The sequence below is a fragment of the Pimephales promelas genome, chromosome 15 (assembly GCF_988280905.1).
Source record: "Pimephales promelas chromosome 15, fPimPro1.hap1.1, whole genome shotgun sequence".
NCBI classification, from domain to species: domain Eukaryota; kingdom Metazoa; phylum Chordata; class Actinopteri; order Cypriniformes; family Leuciscidae; genus Pimephales; species Pimephales promelas.
Genome location: NC_142783.1, coordinates 33,886,814 through 33,904,453, shown reverse-complemented (window position 1 = coordinate 33,904,453; position 17,640 = coordinate 33,886,814). Strand labels below are relative to the sequence as shown.

Below are 17,640 nucleotides of genomic sequence, written 5' to 3'. Positions count from 1 at the left end.
AAAAAAAAACACTTATAGGAGTAGTTCACTTTTAAAAATACTTTTGCTGATAATTTACTCACCCCCATGTCATCCGAGATGTCCATGTCTTTCTTTCTTCAGTCGAAAAGAAATGAAGGTTTTTGATTAAAACATTCCAGGATTTTTCTCCATATAATGGACTTCAATGGGGTCCAAACGGTTCAAGGTCCAAATGAGAGTTTTAGTGCAGCTTCAAACGACACCAGACGATGAATAAGGGTCCTAGACGCATTAAATAACGCATTTTTTTTCCATAACCAATTAATTACATTAACGCTTAAAATCAACATCCCTAATATATAGAATTTCGGTAACACTTTACAATAAGGTTCATTAGTTAACTACATTAGTTAGCATGAACTAATAATGAATAGCACTTATACAGCATTTATTAATCTTTGTAAACGTTCATTTCAATATTTACTAATATTATATATTACAATCTTGTTAACATTAGTTAATGCGCTGTGAATTAACATGAACAAACAATGAACAGCTTGATATTTATTAACTAACATCAATGAAGATTAACAAATACTGTAACAAATGTAGCCTATTGCTCATGGTTAGTTCATGTTAGTTAATACATTAACTAATGAACCTTATTGTAAAGTGTTACCAGAATGTCAACTCTCAAAAGAGTGTACCTTTAAAGAGATAGTATTTGACGTTTGGTTAGCTGTGTTTGAAGCACCACTCATTTGCATAAACCACTTGTATAAAATTAATTTCAACAGATTTTGCTCTGAAAATATCCAAAACAATTCCTTAATAAAAGTGCCACTCTCATATAGTCATCGTTCAGTTCACAGTGTTTATAACCGCACAGTGACAGCGGCTAATCTCTAACACTGTCACATACGCTATTTCTCTTGTCTGAAAGTGTCCAATTAAAGTCTTATCGACAGTTTCAGAAACAGCTTTAGGGGATCAAAACTCCTTTATATTAATATACAGTTTTCATAACAGCTGAGATGGGCTCGTGTCTTATGATTCAGAACAGTGTTGCTTTAGTGTCATTCAGACATACTATTATAGTTCGTATTAATATTCTGAGTTTGTTTTTATTTTACCTGTTTTCATTTAAAGTTTTAGCTTTTTTTATTTTTAATCAATTTCTAGGTTATTTTAAGACATCAAGTTAAATTAAATGAAAATGAGACATAATATCTGTATAAAACATAAACATGTTTTATTTTACAGTTTATTTTATTTCAAGTAACGGAAGTTGTTTACAGTATTATGTTATTTAAAATTTTAGTAATTTTGTAGTGTTATTGTCATTTTATTAGTTTTTTTTATTTTGAACTATAAATGTATTATTAAAACTATAGTTTTGGATTTTATTAAATATTTTTAAGAAACAAAAATGAATTAATAATAATAATAATTATTATTTATTTAAGTCCATTAAATACATTTTTATTATTATTTAATTTTACTGTTATTTAGTTGTTTATTTTTTATAATTGATATTGATATAACTGCATGTCTTTGCATTAGTGACAGTTCATCTAAAAATAAAAAACTATGATCAGAATAATGTTCATTTTAAGATCGGTCATTAATGTGTTCACTCAAACCTTAAATGACTAGAAGGGGGTGCACATACTTTTAACCATGCTTGTGATCTATTATTAAACGTTGCAGTATAAATGACTCTTAGTTACATGATGAAGCTGATGAATGGCACGCTCTCCTCCTGTGCTGAACACACACACACACACACAGATCCGCCACACTGGGCAGAGGAGAAACTCAGGGATTAAAGGCCTTGAGCCGTGGATGTTAAACCCTCCTCCTCTCCAAGCGGTCCTCGCTGAATCAAAGACACATTTGATCGCTCACACAAGCATCTCTAAGGTTGGCCCCAGAAATTAAAGTGGCAGAGAAAGTGACTGTAAAGTAGTGCAGAGTCATGGCACACATCAAACGAGCGCAGCGTTTTAACAAAGTCCCGCAGGACCCGACTTCACACAACCAGTAAAAACCCTTTCCAGTCCTGCTGTATTTAGGGTTTATGGACAGCGGGTTTGAATTTTTATACGTCCCCTCTGTCAGTCAGACACGCTTCTGAAACATCTCTGTGCTGGACTACTTTCAGAACAGCGATAAGACTGGATGAATTTTTGAGGCGTATCACAGCCATCTCATCTTATCTCCAGGCACAGGACGTCCATCTCACACAGCCGAGTTTATCTACAATATCCCCCATGGACCAGTCCCGCTCGCATTAGTTAGCAAACACACCGTGCGTTTCTCAAATTAGCATCTACAGATTTCAGAATCAGAGTATCATTTAGCAGATCTCTGGGGCACAGAGAAGTGTGTTCAGGATTACAATTTTGAAGTTTTTTCTTGTGATGATTTTCATTTATGTATTTATTAAGCACTTTTACACAACTGGTCATTAAATAAAGTGCTGTACAAAAATAGAGGCAAAAACACAGCCATACAAACACACACATTGACGCCACAGTTACTTTTTTTTTTTTTTACGGTCGCTATTTTTTCAATACTTGTTTTCAATACAAATTTCCTAAACTAGTCTTAACGCACAAACATACCTACAACACACAATTAGCAAAACAGTTAATTTCATGCTCAATATCACACGTTGTAAACTGAACTTCAACACTAATTTTCAAAATATTGAGCAACAATACATGCAAACGTGTCTCAAAATCCAATGTTTTTTAAAACATTAACATATGTTCTTGTCCAACAGGAAGATTTAGTCAATCACTCTTAGAAGAAAAGGTTCTATCAGCGCTACGTATTTGGAATCCCTAAAAGGTTCCATACACTCTTAAAAAAGGGTTCCTCTGGGTTCTATATAGAACCCTGGGGTTCCATACTTGGCCAACAGAACCTTTAAAAAAAAAATGGTTCTATATAGAACCATTTTGGAGTTCCATATATGAAGCGGGGATGGAACCATTTCTGGTTCTAAATAGAACCATTTCTAAGAGTGATCAAAGCACAATCAATGTCATAAAAACACGAACCTCTGACGGAATTACAGAAACTGCATTATTTTACATGATAAAATGTGTCATTACTACCCTATCTCACGACCAATTCGTACGAGTGATTCAAAATTGGCTAATTCGTACTAATTCATACGACCTCACTCGTACGTATTTGTCTAAACGTCTAAAGCCACGTGACGGTTATGTTTAGGGGCGGGGTCAGGGGTAGGTCATTCGTACGAATTCATACGAATGGGCTAATTCGTAAAATATGTACGATTTAGCAAAATCGTACTAATTCGTACGAGTGAGGTCGTACGAATTAGCCACCTCGTAAAATTCGTACGAATTCCCGTGAGATCGGGTTGGTCATTATCGTAGCATCGCGTCAGGTTCATGTTGGCTGTAAATAGGCTACCGACTCTCTGTTTATATTGTTTTTCTTGCAGATCATAACCATGAGAGATTACGTTCCAAAAATCATTGGCCAGGCAGCTTTCGATGAGTATATCGGACCATACGAGGGTTATAATGACTCAGTGAATCCTTCGGTGTCGAACGTGTTCGCCACGGCTGCGTTCCGCTTCGGTCACGTGACCATCTCACCTGTGCTCACGAGACTCAACCGGAGCTTCCAGGAACACGAGCGCTTCCCTTCTCTGAGTCTTCACCAGACCTTCTTCAGCCCGTGGAGACTCGTACAACAAGGTTCCTGATCATTTTATTGTGATCATCACTGTGTAGTCTGATCCACTTTACACTTTATTCAGATCAAGAGTGTGTGTATGTGAGAGTGAGTGTGTCACGCCGTGTTGCATATGGGACGTGGGCGCCATCTTTACAGGCACAATCTTTGTTTACCTTCGGGATAATAGTGGGTGTTTGGCTAAAATGAGGCAAAATTGAAGAATAACGGAAGAAATGGAGATGTTTAAAGAAAAAGAGAAGGGACCCTACCGGGCTAAATTAAATTCCACTGCCAAAAAACGTAATTTGGACAAACTATCCGCCATAAACAACGTTGATATCTGATTTAGTTTGTGTTAGAAGCCTATGCCAAGTTGATTACTATTGTACATAAAGTTCAAGCTATTTTACCTGAAAAGCAGGTCTCATAATTAATGTTAGCTTGCTATTTTCAGCCTATGTGTTGAGTTTTCATAGGTTGTGCAAGAAAAACATTGCACATTACTTTATAATGCCAAGATGTTGTAACTTGTTCAAATAATCATAAAATGGCCCTGATATGTCACTAGACATTAAGAAATCATGTTCATTTCAAATACTTACATCACTGACAACAGTAGTCTGGCCAGGATATTGTCATTTAAAAAGTGAAGTTGCAGCCCTCAACTGTCATGTTGTGTTTTGGTCTGATGCTCCACCCTCCACCGATCTACCAATCACAAAGTCAGTAGTGTTGCAGCATTCGGGTTGCCAGCTCTGCTCTAGTTACCACAGCTGCAGATACAAACGTGTGGGATAGAAAAATGTTGGATCCTGCAGCCTATCTGGCAACCTTGAGTCAGGGGGGAGGGGATACACCGCTCTACAGTAATTTGAAACTAATTGCAGTACCAGTTTTGGCCACAATCTTACATAAAGCTGTGCCGTCATCATTTAATGTTGATGACACGTGTAAAAATTAGGGTATTTGGTAGTTTATTTTAAAATAGTTGATGTATCTTTGCCCATTTATGTGTACTTAAAGGGTCTTTGTGGATGCAGTACAGAAACAGAGAAGTCACTTAATGTATTATTAAGCAGTTAAATAAAAACATGGTCCATGCTGTTGTTTACATCCGAGTGCCTCCATAATGGCCGCTCATCCGGGTAATCGCCCAGAATGTGACGTCGGTGTAAACCCTCTATTGATATCAACTCGTAAAAAAACATAAAAACTCTGCGAATCACAACAACACTCATTTAAACAGCATGCACATTTATATAGTGTAATGTGTTACACACACCCGAACTTGACTGCACATCACATGTTTGCCGTTATTGAATCTGCTTTCAATCGTAATGCAACGGACCGGTCTACGGGACATAAATGAAGCCTTTAAATAAACGTGTTATTGGGCTGTTAACACCATAGACATCATATAGGTAGACGCCCTATCGACCGCTACTGCCTATTGGCACGGACGAGAATTGGAGCCGCCATCTTAAACCGGTCATCCGCTCCGCTCAGTGTATTCTGAATGGCAGGTGAAATGAGCTGTCAGCGCATTAAATTAATCATATCTCTCTGAATACTTAACTGATTTTCACGCGGTTTTTTTTTGCTGTTTTTTTTGTGTGGGGATAAAACTGCAGAAAGTAATAGAAATAGAAAGTAGAATAAAAAACCTTATTGATAACTCCGAACTCAATTTTGACCCAAAGACAATAGCATGTGACTCCAAACAAATGACTACAATGAGAAATAATTCAATTATCATTGTCACATACAAATTACCTTAATTCCCACCTAAATAAACTTTCTATACTCATTAATTGATGTTGTGTATGATGTTAAGTTTTAAAATATGGAATTTCCTGACATTTTAGAGGTCATCTTGGACTTTGTGCTCTACTGAGTTTCACATAAGAGATACAGCTTGGCAAACAGCAAAAATGGATTCAGCAGAAAAAATACCCCTAGAAAAGTCTGTTTGCCAACTTTTACTCAAAAATGCCCGAGGGTGTCACATTATCTGAAAATCGACCTAGTCTAATACCCCACGATCCGGGGCGTCTTCTCGTCAGCTCCTCGACCTGCTTCCCTTATTGTTTTTTTTCCAAGAAAGAAAGGTGAAAAAACGTATTCCGTTTTTCAGTTTCCTCACTAAACGATCGTGTGACATGCTATGGCACTTGAACTGAACTACCATATCGACGTTTATTAAAATCTCGACAGAAAATCAAAACACAGCCTCCAACACATGCATTTAAATACTATGGCTGTGTGGACCCATAATGCAACATGACGTGACGCTATCGACGTGTCATCAATCCGGAAGTCGGCCATTTTGGAGGCACGGAACATAAACAATGCCATTGAACTGAACGGACTCGCAAATTTGGCTGATTATTTCTGTTGAAAATGGTCGAGTTTTGGTCTGTACTAATCGGTCGCATCGGGAAAATACCTTTCGAGTTCTATAGACTGTCAAAAGTTAAAGATACGAGTGCAAAAAACTGACGAAAGAAGGAGTTTGTGGTTGAGGGAGCCACATCATGAAGCTTTGACCATGGTTAAAATGGTAACGTATTAACTATGACTACATACACGCTATCAGTACAAATCCGATACTATATCTTTGTATCCGAGTGGAATCTGATCTAAAACGATGTCCATACTGTTTATCGCAACTGTTCAGATCCGATTTATGTGTCAATGCAGCTCTCGGCCATTGACACTGATGGAGGGGTTTGCGTTTGCAATAGAGATGTTTTCTTATTTTGCATTTTTACAACATGGATATGTGGCCACCGCTGTACTTGACTATATTGCGTATTGAGCTGCAGAACTGTAGGCTGTTATTAATGTAACGTTACTGCTTTTTGCGCTCTTGTTTGCATCGGTTTCAATATGTTTCAGAAATAATATTTTCTGCTCGTCCAGCACTTTGCAACAACACAGCTTTGTTTCGGCTGCGACTTGCAGCATGTCTCCTCTAAAAACCACTGACGTTTACATGTTGCGTGAGAGTCGCATAACGTTATACCACCCGAAATCCGATCGTTCAGACTGAGGCAGATATGTCCTGGTATTTGAATAGGATTTCAAACCACATATGGATGTAAGTTAGCTTGAACCCAATAGAAGGAAGAATTTCAGTACGGACTAGAAGCTAGCTCGTTCGGACCTTTACCACATATTAACTTTAGTTTGTCAAAATAATGCTATATCTCCTGCTTGGTAAGTCCTTCTCTATATGATTTCGCACCTACCACGTTTTTTTCTGTGTTTTTTTTTAGTGTAGCAATTTGTTTAGTAGTACATAAACAGTGCAGTCCATGATGTTGTTTACATCCGAGTGCCTCCATAATGGCCGCTCATCCGGGTAATCGCCCAGAATGTGACGTCGGTGATTTTTTACAGTCTATGGTGTAAACCCTCTATTGATATCAACTCGTAAAAAAACATAAAAACTCTGCGAATCACAACAACACTCATTTAAACAGCATGCACATTTATATAGTGTAATGTGTTACACACCCGAACTTGACTGCACATCACATGTTTGCCGTTATTGAATCTGCTTTCAATCGTAATGCAACGGACCGGTCTACGGGACATAAATGAAGCCTTTAAATAAAAGTGTTATTGGGCTGTTAACACTATCATATACAATAAAAGACCACAGCGACAGGAAATAGAAATTAACTCAATTTTATTTTTTTTATTATTATTATTTTTTATTTATTTTTTCGAGCGGCTGTTCAAACACACAACACAATATACCGTCACACTGTGCGCATGTTTTACTAAACATAATTTAACATAAATAACACTTTTTAATTAGCTCACTTAAAGTGTTAATAAGAAATAAATTACTAAATGAATAGAATTAATAAATGTGAAAAGAACAAAAATGTGCGTTACATTTACAAAGAGTGTGAAAGTGTGAGTGTGAAAGAGAGCGGGTGTGACTATGAGTGAGTGTGTGTGTTGTTTTTTACTCATGCAAAATATTGAAACGCATCCCAAGTTGATAAGAAAGTAAAAGAGTGTCAGGGAAGGCTGACTTCATTATAGAGTTGATTCATGCGAACATGTCCAGGCAAGGGACAGAAATATTGAATATGTCAATATTAAATGATGACTGCTGCAACTGGCAGACTCATTAATGAAGCACTGAATAATTTCTCTCGTTCAGTTTCTAACTGAATGATTTATAGTTTGAAGTACAACTCAGTTGCACATCAAGAGGACATTTTACATGCATTCTGATTTATAGAAAACATTTTACACCAGTTATATTTGGTGTTCAAATTGGTATTATTTTGATTAACTGTATTACTTTAAACAAACATAATTTGTTCTTGCAACGTCAACATCATGGAATTAAGTAATTTTAAGTGACCACATTTAAGTAGTCTCAACGTAAATTTTTAAAAGCTTCCTGACTATTTTTTTATGTTCATTCATCCATTTATATTTCAGTGACACTTAAATTGACTATAGCTAGCTATTTGTTAGCAGTTGCACATATTAGCATCTTAAATTGTAAGATTTACATGTTCCTTCAGACAAAGCTATATAAATTAATTAAATCAGTCGGCAGCCAAACAAAATGGTAACCCAATGTAATTTAAATGGTTTAATAATTCCAATGTAATTTAACATTAAACACAATTACACACTATCAAGTCTTCCCCTTTTCTAAATTTATCAAAAAAAAACATAAAATAACACTTAATTTTAACATTTATTCTCTTCTAATTCAACCATAAACTAAAAGCACCTCCTAGTTTCAGTTAATGCAACACAAATCAATCATGTAATCCGACACAAACGGATGAAGTAAATTTAAGTTGTACATATATTTAAGCAGATTGAACACAATCAAATTAAGTTTGGGCAAAATGGCCGTCGTCTCGCACTATATTGTCACCGTCTGGATGTACGATTTTTTTACTTAACATAAATGGTTTATGTTTAGACAACACATTAGGATTTTGTACTGTTAAGTTGAGACATATTTACTTAGACCTTAATAGAAAAAAACCCCATTTCACGTCAAAAAACATGATTATTATAAGTATACTAAATATAAATATATTATATAAAGTGCACAACCTTCCAAGTTCATTTTTTTGAGTGCTATATTTAAGAAAATGGCTACAAAATAATAAATCTACAGAAATCTATTATCAATGAAAATATATATATATTTAAAAGTACATTATACTTACTACAAATAATTCAATATAAGCTCAGGTTTCTTATATACCTCTGGGATATAATTTCTTTTTTTTAATGTAATATGTTTGGACATTTAACTCATTATTTAATTTATTCCACAATTTAATGCCACTGACAGATAGACCGAAACTCTTCCCAGTAGTTGTGTGTTTCTGATTCTTATTAGCAGCTGCCCAGCACTGTGATCCACACTTGTGCAAATCTGTGTGTGTGTGACGGACGGTCAGTGTTTGATGGCATGTGTTGTTCTCTAAAGGTGGACTGGATCCGGTTCTGCGAGGTCTTCTGGGCCGTCCAGCTGTCCTGCAGAACCAGGAGCATCTCATGACAGAAGAACTGACGGAGAGACTCGTGGTCCTCAACATCCCGGAGTCTGTGGATCTGGCGGCACTGAACCTGCAGCGAGGACGAGATCACGGCTTACCAGGTTATTACGCTTGTCATCACTGGTGCTCTGGCGCTTTTCACATGCTGCAAACATCTCCTCACTATCCGCTAGCTGGCTGTCCCCTGAACACGCTGTAAAGAAACGTGGTCTCTGTAGCAAGTCAAGTCACCTTTATTTATATAGCGCTTTTTACAATACAGATTGTATCAAAGCAGCTTCACAGTGATAACATGAAAATAATGCAACTATATACCACTAACAAGCCTCAGAATTACACCATAAATGTACGTTGATGTGAATAAGTTTGGACACCCATGCTAAAGTTGCCTAAAAAGAGGAATAAAAAATCATCTTTTGGATGTTGATTTTAATGCCTTTATTAGAAAAATGAGGAAAACTCCAACTTATAAGGACACAAATTTTCTTTGTGAATTAATAATGTATCATAAATAAATAAATGTTTTTCCTTAAAATACAGGGTGCATAAGTCAGGACACCCCTATGTTAAATTCCCATAGAGTCAGGCAGATTTTTATTTTTAAAAGCCAGTTATTTCATGGATCCAGGATAATATGCATCCTGATAAAGTTCCCTTGACCTTTGGAATTAAAATATCCCCACATCATCACACACCATTCACCACACCTAGAGATTGGCATGGTTTTACTTCAGTTAGCCTAATAGCTGGTTTGATTTTGCATTGAAAGATGATCTTATGGAAAGTACCCCATGCCACATCACTGACTGGATATATTTAAAATAATGTCGGCCACTTTTTACTGGTAACATCAGACATTTGACATTAGACACATATTCCCCCATTACATTATTATACATTATAATCAACATTATATATAGTAGTTTAATGTAGTATATTTGCACTAAAGCTCTGAAAATTGAATTTTTTATTTTGGGGGGACTATCCTCAATACATATTGTCACTGTCCATGATACGTTTTTTGTATTGCAATTATATATTGTTATACCCCTAATACTTTTATATAACCTTTAACCATGTTTCGTACCATTCCGATGAAGTAAAAAAAAAAGTAAAAATTGGTCAAGATTGACCGAAGAGAGAAAGAAGGTATTAATATCCTAGTCTACTGATACTCTATGAGAGTTAGCTGAGATGTAGTTGTATAGTTGCGGACCATTGTAATCAGTGGTGTAGGTTTTATTTTGAAATCGGTGGTGAAGGGGACATCAATATAGAAATATAATTTAAGTTTTGATCGTCTTTCTTCCGCAGGTTACAATGCGTGGCGGGTTTTCTGTGGCTTAGACCGAGTTGAAAGCCGATCAGATCTGGCAGAGGTGTTCGGGAGTGATGTTTTGGCAGAGAGAGTAATGGATGTGTATGGACATCCGGACAGCGTGGACGTGTGGCTGGGAGGAGTTCTGGAGCGGCCGGTGTCTGGAGCCCGGACCGGAGCACTCTTCTCATGCTTGATCGGGAAACAGATGAAGGCGCTGAGGGAAGGAGACAGGTGAGACACTGCTCAGCCACTGCTAACCTGCACCATTTGGAGAAAATGTCATATTGCGATTATCAGTGGTGGAATGTAACGAAGTACAAATACTTTGTTACTTTACTTAAATACATTTTTCACATATCTTAACTTTACTTAAGTAGAATAAATAGTGCATACTTTTTACTTTTACTTCGTTACATTTTGCAGCAATTATTATACTTTCTACTCCACTACATTTCTACAACTTCTGTTACATTTTCTGATCAGTTTTCCCCCGGCCAAAACGTAATCTGACCGTCCTCCGTTCGTTGCACGTTTGTCTCGCCAGTGACGTTTGGTTGCCATGGATACATCAACTAAATGCGTCTCGCACGCAGTGCGATGTATACACGAAAATGTGTTTTTACATGCATAGGAAACGCACCGTGTGTAATATACGTTTGGTTAGGATTATGGCAAGCCAAGAGGTTCAGAATGACACCATAAATTAATCATGTTTACTGCCAAACATAGTTATTAACATGTAGTAAGGATATGGTTTATATTGCTTAATTGCACGCTTGTTTCAGAAATGGTGACAACAATTTTTTTCCATCATTATAGGAGTATTAGGTTGAATGAGTTAGAATTAAATGTTTTATTAATCATTAGAAAATAAATTATGCAAGTACTTTTACTTTTAATGCTTAAAGTACATTTAAAATCAGGTACTTTTTACTTAAGTATGGTTGTCATTGTGTTACTTCTACTTTTACTAAAGTAAATATTTATCTGGTTATTTGTACTTTTACTTAAGTACTGAAATTCAGTACTTCCTCCACCACTGGCGATTATTGAGGTCATGTGTTAAAGGAGTAGTTCACTTTTAAAAAACTATAAGCAGCTTTAGACAATAGTGGCATTATTCAATAAATACAGTTATGCTGTTCTGTTTTGACTAGTACAAATGACAGAGGTTTAAGGTTTAAAACAAGTTTTGCTTTTCATTCCAAACCCTTATTTAACTTGGGAGAAGCACAAGAGATGTTATTTGTCAAATGATTCCTTTAACTTATCATGTTAAAATGCTTAAGATAACACATTGTGATTATTTTTGGTGTGATTCAGATTCTGGTGGGAACATCCCGGTGTGTTTTCCCCGAAACAAAGACAAGAACTCCAAAGGCACTCTCTGTCTCGTGTCATCTGTGACAACAGTGGAGTGACGGAGGTTCCTCCTGATTCGTTCAGAGTCGAAACTTACCCGGAGGACTTTCTCTTCTGCGGGAACATCCCGTCATTGAATCTGGAGGAATGGAAAGAACAACCGGATGACGGTTCGTATGGGATGTTTTTTAATTTACAGACACAAATTCTGCTTTTCTTGCTTTTTTTAGAGTGAGCTATTAGGTTAAAATGTACATAAACACTACTGTTTATTTGATATTTTATATAATTGTAATATATATTTAATGAAATTCATATTATATTTTGTTTTATATTGAATTTCAGTATCATTACTCCAGTTTTCAGTGTCACATGATCCTAATATGATGATTTGCTGCTCAACATTTATGATTATTATCAATGAAAACAGCTTCTTCATGTTTTTGTGGAAACCATCATCAAATATTTTCAGGATTCTTTGATGAATAGAAAGAACAGCATTTATTAGAAATATAATCTTTTGTAACTTTATCAAATGTCTTTACTGTCACTTTAGATCAAATTAGAGCGGTCATATAATGCCATTTTTATACAAGTTAATATGATTAATTATGGTCTAAATGAAAACTTTGTAATATACTTTAACTAAAAATTCTCATTAGTATTGTAAGAAAACACTCATTGTACCTGGTCAAACACAATGTGTCTTTAAATGATAATGAGCTTCGCTGACTCCGCCCCTCTGTTCTGTGGGCGTTTTTCTTTCACAAGTTCATCTGAAATAGTCCTGAGGTGTAACAAATTATTCCATGTGGCCTCTCAATTAACTGAACTCATAAACACTGCAACCGTATAATAGAAATAGCATGTCACACCACAGGACACTGCTTAAAGTTTCATGCAGCCTCTGTATGTGTGTCCATGTGTTAACTTCCCAAACGCAGCGGAATATTGCTGTGGAACTTCATGAATAGTAAAGAGGCTTTGAGGAATTACACAGTCTCTATGAGGAATAAAAGACGTGCAGATTCACTCAGTTAAATGGCTTGTGTTCAAACTCGAACTCGTTCAGTCCCAGGAGACGCTGAGCTGGTTTTATCCCCAGTGCGGAAAACTGCTGGTGAACCCGTGGCAGTATTTGTCATGTTCTGACAATAGACCATTTTTCATTTGTATTTACAGTACACTATAGTTCAAAAGTTTGGGGTCTGTGAGATTTTTTTTAATAAATAAATAAATATACTTCTATTCAGCAAGGATACATTAGTCAAACGTGACAGTAAATACATTTATATTGTTACAAAAGATTCTATTTCAAATAAATGCGGATATTTAGAACTTTCTGTTCATCAAAGAATCATAAAAACAAAAGAATCGTGTCAAAATGTAACAGTATGAATCAGAACAGTTTTTCCAACATAATCAGATCATCATATTAGAGTGATTTCTGAAGGATCATGTGACACTGAAATTCAGCTTAAGAATATATAATCACATAGAAAAGTTATTTTAAATTATATTTTGCAATATTACAGTTTTTACTGTATTTTTGATTAAATAAACGCAGCCTTAGTGAGCAGAAGAAACGGCTTTCAAAAACATTATATAATCTTACTGACCCCAAACTTTTGAAAGGTTGTGTATAATAGTGTTTTCAGGAAATCTTTCAGTGACTGAAAATGTGGTTCTTCCTCTGTATTTCGGTCTTGTTTTCCAGTACAAATATCTAAGCATTCTTAAATCAAGATACATTTAGTTGAGAAGCAAAATGAAGATATTACGTTTTCTGAATAATTTATGAACATATAGTGAGCTGCTTCTCCATGACAAACACAAATATCTGTCGATGGGGTAAGAAAAATAATCTTGTTCCCCGTATCACAGATATTTGTTCTTGTTTTATGCTTAAACTCACTTAATATTGATCAGAAAACAAGACATAATATATTAAGTCTTTTTGCTTCTCAAGTAAATGTATATTGATTTAATAAACACAGAGGGAGAACAATATTTGCAGTGCATCTAGAGAGAATAAAATGCTGATATATGTGCATAAAACAATGACTTGAGGGTACAGGACCGCTAATAAACCACCTGAACATCCCAGGAACTGCTCATTTCGGCTCTTTGCAATTTTCCGGATGTTTGTTCCTGTTCAGTAATTGTGGTTTGTTCACACACGCATTACTGGGCCACAGGTTGTTGGACTGCAGCCGCTCATGCATTGTATTAACAATCATTGTCAATGTGTTCGCCGCTCCTCAGAGTCTGTAATTCTCGACGCTGGAATCCGGCCCAATGACAAATATTGATCCATTATGAGCCTGCGGCGCTGCCAAAACAATTAACGTTAGCAGTCGCACCTGTTACGTGCAATAGAAATGAATCTTTCTAATGAATAATAGGCAAATCCCACGGTGGAGTCCGAGAGAAGCCGTTCACGTCATGCCAGATGCAGGTTTGCATTGGCTTGGCCTCCTGACATCACGGGTCCCGACCCGTTCTGAACACATCTACAGTGTTTATTCAGTCCCGAAGCTCAAGCTGCCTATCAAATAGACTGCTGTCGGCTCTGATAATGTCCTCTGGAGAAGATTGAGTGTGTAAATGGATGTCACCGCCACGTCTGGTCCTCAGGGCATCAACGCCAACATGACAAACTGCTTTCAACAATAGGACCAAAAAGATTCTATATAAGGAGAAATGTCTGAAAAATTCAAATTTTGTCATTATTTACTCACCCTCATGTCGTTCCAAACCCGATCTCCAGAACACTAATGAAGATCTTTTTTGATGAAATCTGAGTTTTCTGTCCCTCCATTGGCCGCTACACAACTGACTCTTTGACGCTTCAAAACATTCATAGAGATCATCAAACTAATCCTTATTAATTGAGCAGTTTAGTCCAAATCTTCTGAATACACACGATCACTTTATATGATGAACAGATTTAATTCAGGCTTAAAAACATGCAGCTTCCTTTGTATTTTGATGTAAGAGAAGCTGTCAATTCAGAGCTGAAAGTAATACTGGTGGTTGGATTCATTGTAAAGAAGCAACATCAAAAAAACGATTTAATAAATGTAACTGCCAGCTCTCTGAAGGACACAGATATGAGTTGAATGATGTCTTTGGTTCTGCATTTAATATTGTGTATATATACATACATATCTATCTATGAATTACAGGAACGTCTGTCTGTCTGTTAATTGAATATCTCTCGAATGAGTAAATGAAATTTGAAATCGTTTGGATTAGAAACGCAAAAGATATCTTTAAATATATCTGTAAAAGAAGCACACATACTCTATCAGCTAAACATTCAACACAAGTCAGCTACACTGTTTACTTCGCTTAAGTAAAAAGGTAGCGATTCTTTTTTGAAAAAAGTAGCGATTTATTTTTGGAAAAAGTATTCCACTTTTGAAAAAGTATTGATTCTTTTTGGAAAAAGTATTGATTCACTTTTGGAAAAGTAGAGATTCTTTTTTGAAAAAGTAGCAATTTATTTTGGAAAAAATATTGATTCACTTTTGGAAAAGTAGTGATTCTTTTTGAAAAAGTATTGATTCTTTTGTGAAAAAGTAGAGATTCTTTTTTGAAAAAGTAGCAATTTATTTTGGAAAAAATATTGATTCACTTTTGGAAAAGTAGTGATTCTTTTTGAAAAAGTATTGATTCTTTTGTGAAAAAGTAGAGATTCTTTTTTGAAAAAGTAGCAATTTATTTTGGTAAAAATATTGATTCACTTTTGGAAAAGTAGCGATTCTTTTTGAAAAAGTATTGATTCTTTTTTGAAAAAGTAGCGATTCTTTTTTTTGAAAAAGTAAGTGATTTATTTTTGGAAAAAGTATCGATTCACTTTTGGAAAAGTAGCGATTCTATTTGAAAAAGTAGTGACTCTTTTTGAAAAAGTATGAATTCTTTTTTGAAGAATATTTTTTGAAGTTGATACCATATTTTTTCCATAAGATGAGAATACTCAATGTCCTGAAACTGGTTGCCTCAAGTTTTTGAGTTTTCTCAAATTCTGAATTTTTAAAAAAGTATAAAAAATGGATAATATAATGCATGCTATATTAGAATCTAAAATGCATGTGACGATGTTTGATTGACTTTTTTCTCTGCAGAATAGAGACTGTATCCGAGATGCTGACGGCATCACCAGAGGCTCATTTCCAGCAGCAGAGCGGTGACAGAGAATAAAGAGAAAGAGCGGCTGAACAACATGCACATAACTGCAGGACTGATGAATCAAGACTCTCTTTATGTTGGAATATAATACACTGAGCACAGGCTCTAATTAAAGATGGATTAATAATCTTTACACAGACCTGCCTCATTCTCCAACGGCACAAAAGCACTGATCAGCGGATCGGCTGAAAGCATTTAGCTCAACTCTGAAGCCCAATGTAAAATGCATTTTACTGCATGTATGTTGAGTGATGTTAGTTCACTGTTTCAAAACTGAAATATAAATGCAATATTTTCATTCCCCAATTTGTGATTTTATTACTTTTGGGCTGCATTTAATCCATGCATATTTATTATTAAAAATATACAAATTATTAATTGTTCATTGCAAATCGCATAAGTATGTTAGCAAATCCGTAATTTGAGCGTTTACGACCTTTTGCGTTCAGAACAAAAAATACGACCAAATTAAGTAGGTTACTGAATTCATACAAACTATAGCTACTAGCCTGGGAAAACCCAGACAGCTTCCGGCAAATTTAGATTTGCTCTGAAAGTTAGTCAGGCAAAGAGCTCATTCAAGCCCAATTCCAATCCGTCGAAATCACGGCACCCATCAGAAACGTTGGGACGTGCTTTACACGATGACGACAGCGCTGGGATTGTGAAGCAGATTTTGTAGCCTACGTTACAAAGATGGATGCAACCATCGAACATCACTCGTTCGGATCAGCTATCGTGTCTATTTTAAGCGATTGGAACATTTCCTTTCTGTTAAAGGAGTAGTTCACTTTTAAAAAAACTTTTTGCTGATAATTTACTCACCCCCATGTCATCCAAGATGTCCACAAATGCTCGCCTTGCTCTGTTCTGGGATGCGCGTTCGTGACTCTCCTGTTCGAACTCGTTCAACAAAATGAATGAATCTTTTTTCGAGTTCGTTCATTCAACGAATTTTGATGAGTTTGAACAGGAGAGTCACACAGAACAGAGCAAGGCGAGCAATTGTGCTTATAAAATGCACATAAAAAACATTTGGACCTTGAACTGTTTGGTTCCCATTGAAGTCCATTATATGGAGAAAATCCTGGAATGTTTTCATCAAAAACCTTAATTTCTTTTCGACTGAAGAAAGAAAGATGTGGACATCTTGGATTACACGGGGGTGAGTAAATTATCAGCAAAACGTCCGTTGGCGACACCCCTCTGGAAATGATTTCTCTATGATGCTTTATCTACCATAACTCTAGGGCTGGGTAATAAATATCGATTTCTCGATGTTAATCGATTCTCATTTTTACGAACCGATATCGATTCTTAAATCTCAAGTATCGATAAGTCATCCTGTTTCATTTGAATGATTAGAACATTGTATCGAGGCTGCGCGCATCCAAAAAAAATAAATAAAAAAAAATCGCAATACTCTTTGTCCTTTGTTACTATTGATATGAAACAAAGTCTCAAATTTCAAATTACGTCCATTTTTCCAAATTACCACTGTCGTTTTTTTTTTCGGGTCGAAATTTT

The 17,640-nt window shown here is 35.8% G+C and overlaps 1 protein-coding gene across 1 annotated transcript in view; it reads left to right on the top strand.

Moving 5' to 3' along the window:
- tpo (thyroid peroxidase) overlaps positions 1 to 16,464 on the top strand; it is a 33,426-nt gene extending 16,962 nt beyond the window's left edge. The window contains exons 9-13 of the mRNA XM_089120582.1: positions 3,443 to 3,701; positions 9,167 to 9,337; positions 10,551 to 10,788; positions 11,881 to 12,089; positions 16,050 to 16,464. Of these exons, the coding sequence (XP_088976708.1) occupies positions 3,443 to 3,701; positions 9,167 to 9,337; positions 10,551 to 10,788; positions 11,881 to 12,089; positions 16,050 to 16,054 (882 nt within the window). The 3' untranslated portion in view covers positions 16,055 to 16,464. The remainder of the gene's footprint in view (positions 1 to 3,442; positions 3,702 to 9,166; positions 9,338 to 10,550; positions 10,789 to 11,880; positions 12,090 to 16,049) is intronic.
- Positions 16,465 to 17,640: the final 1,176 nt, after the last annotated feature.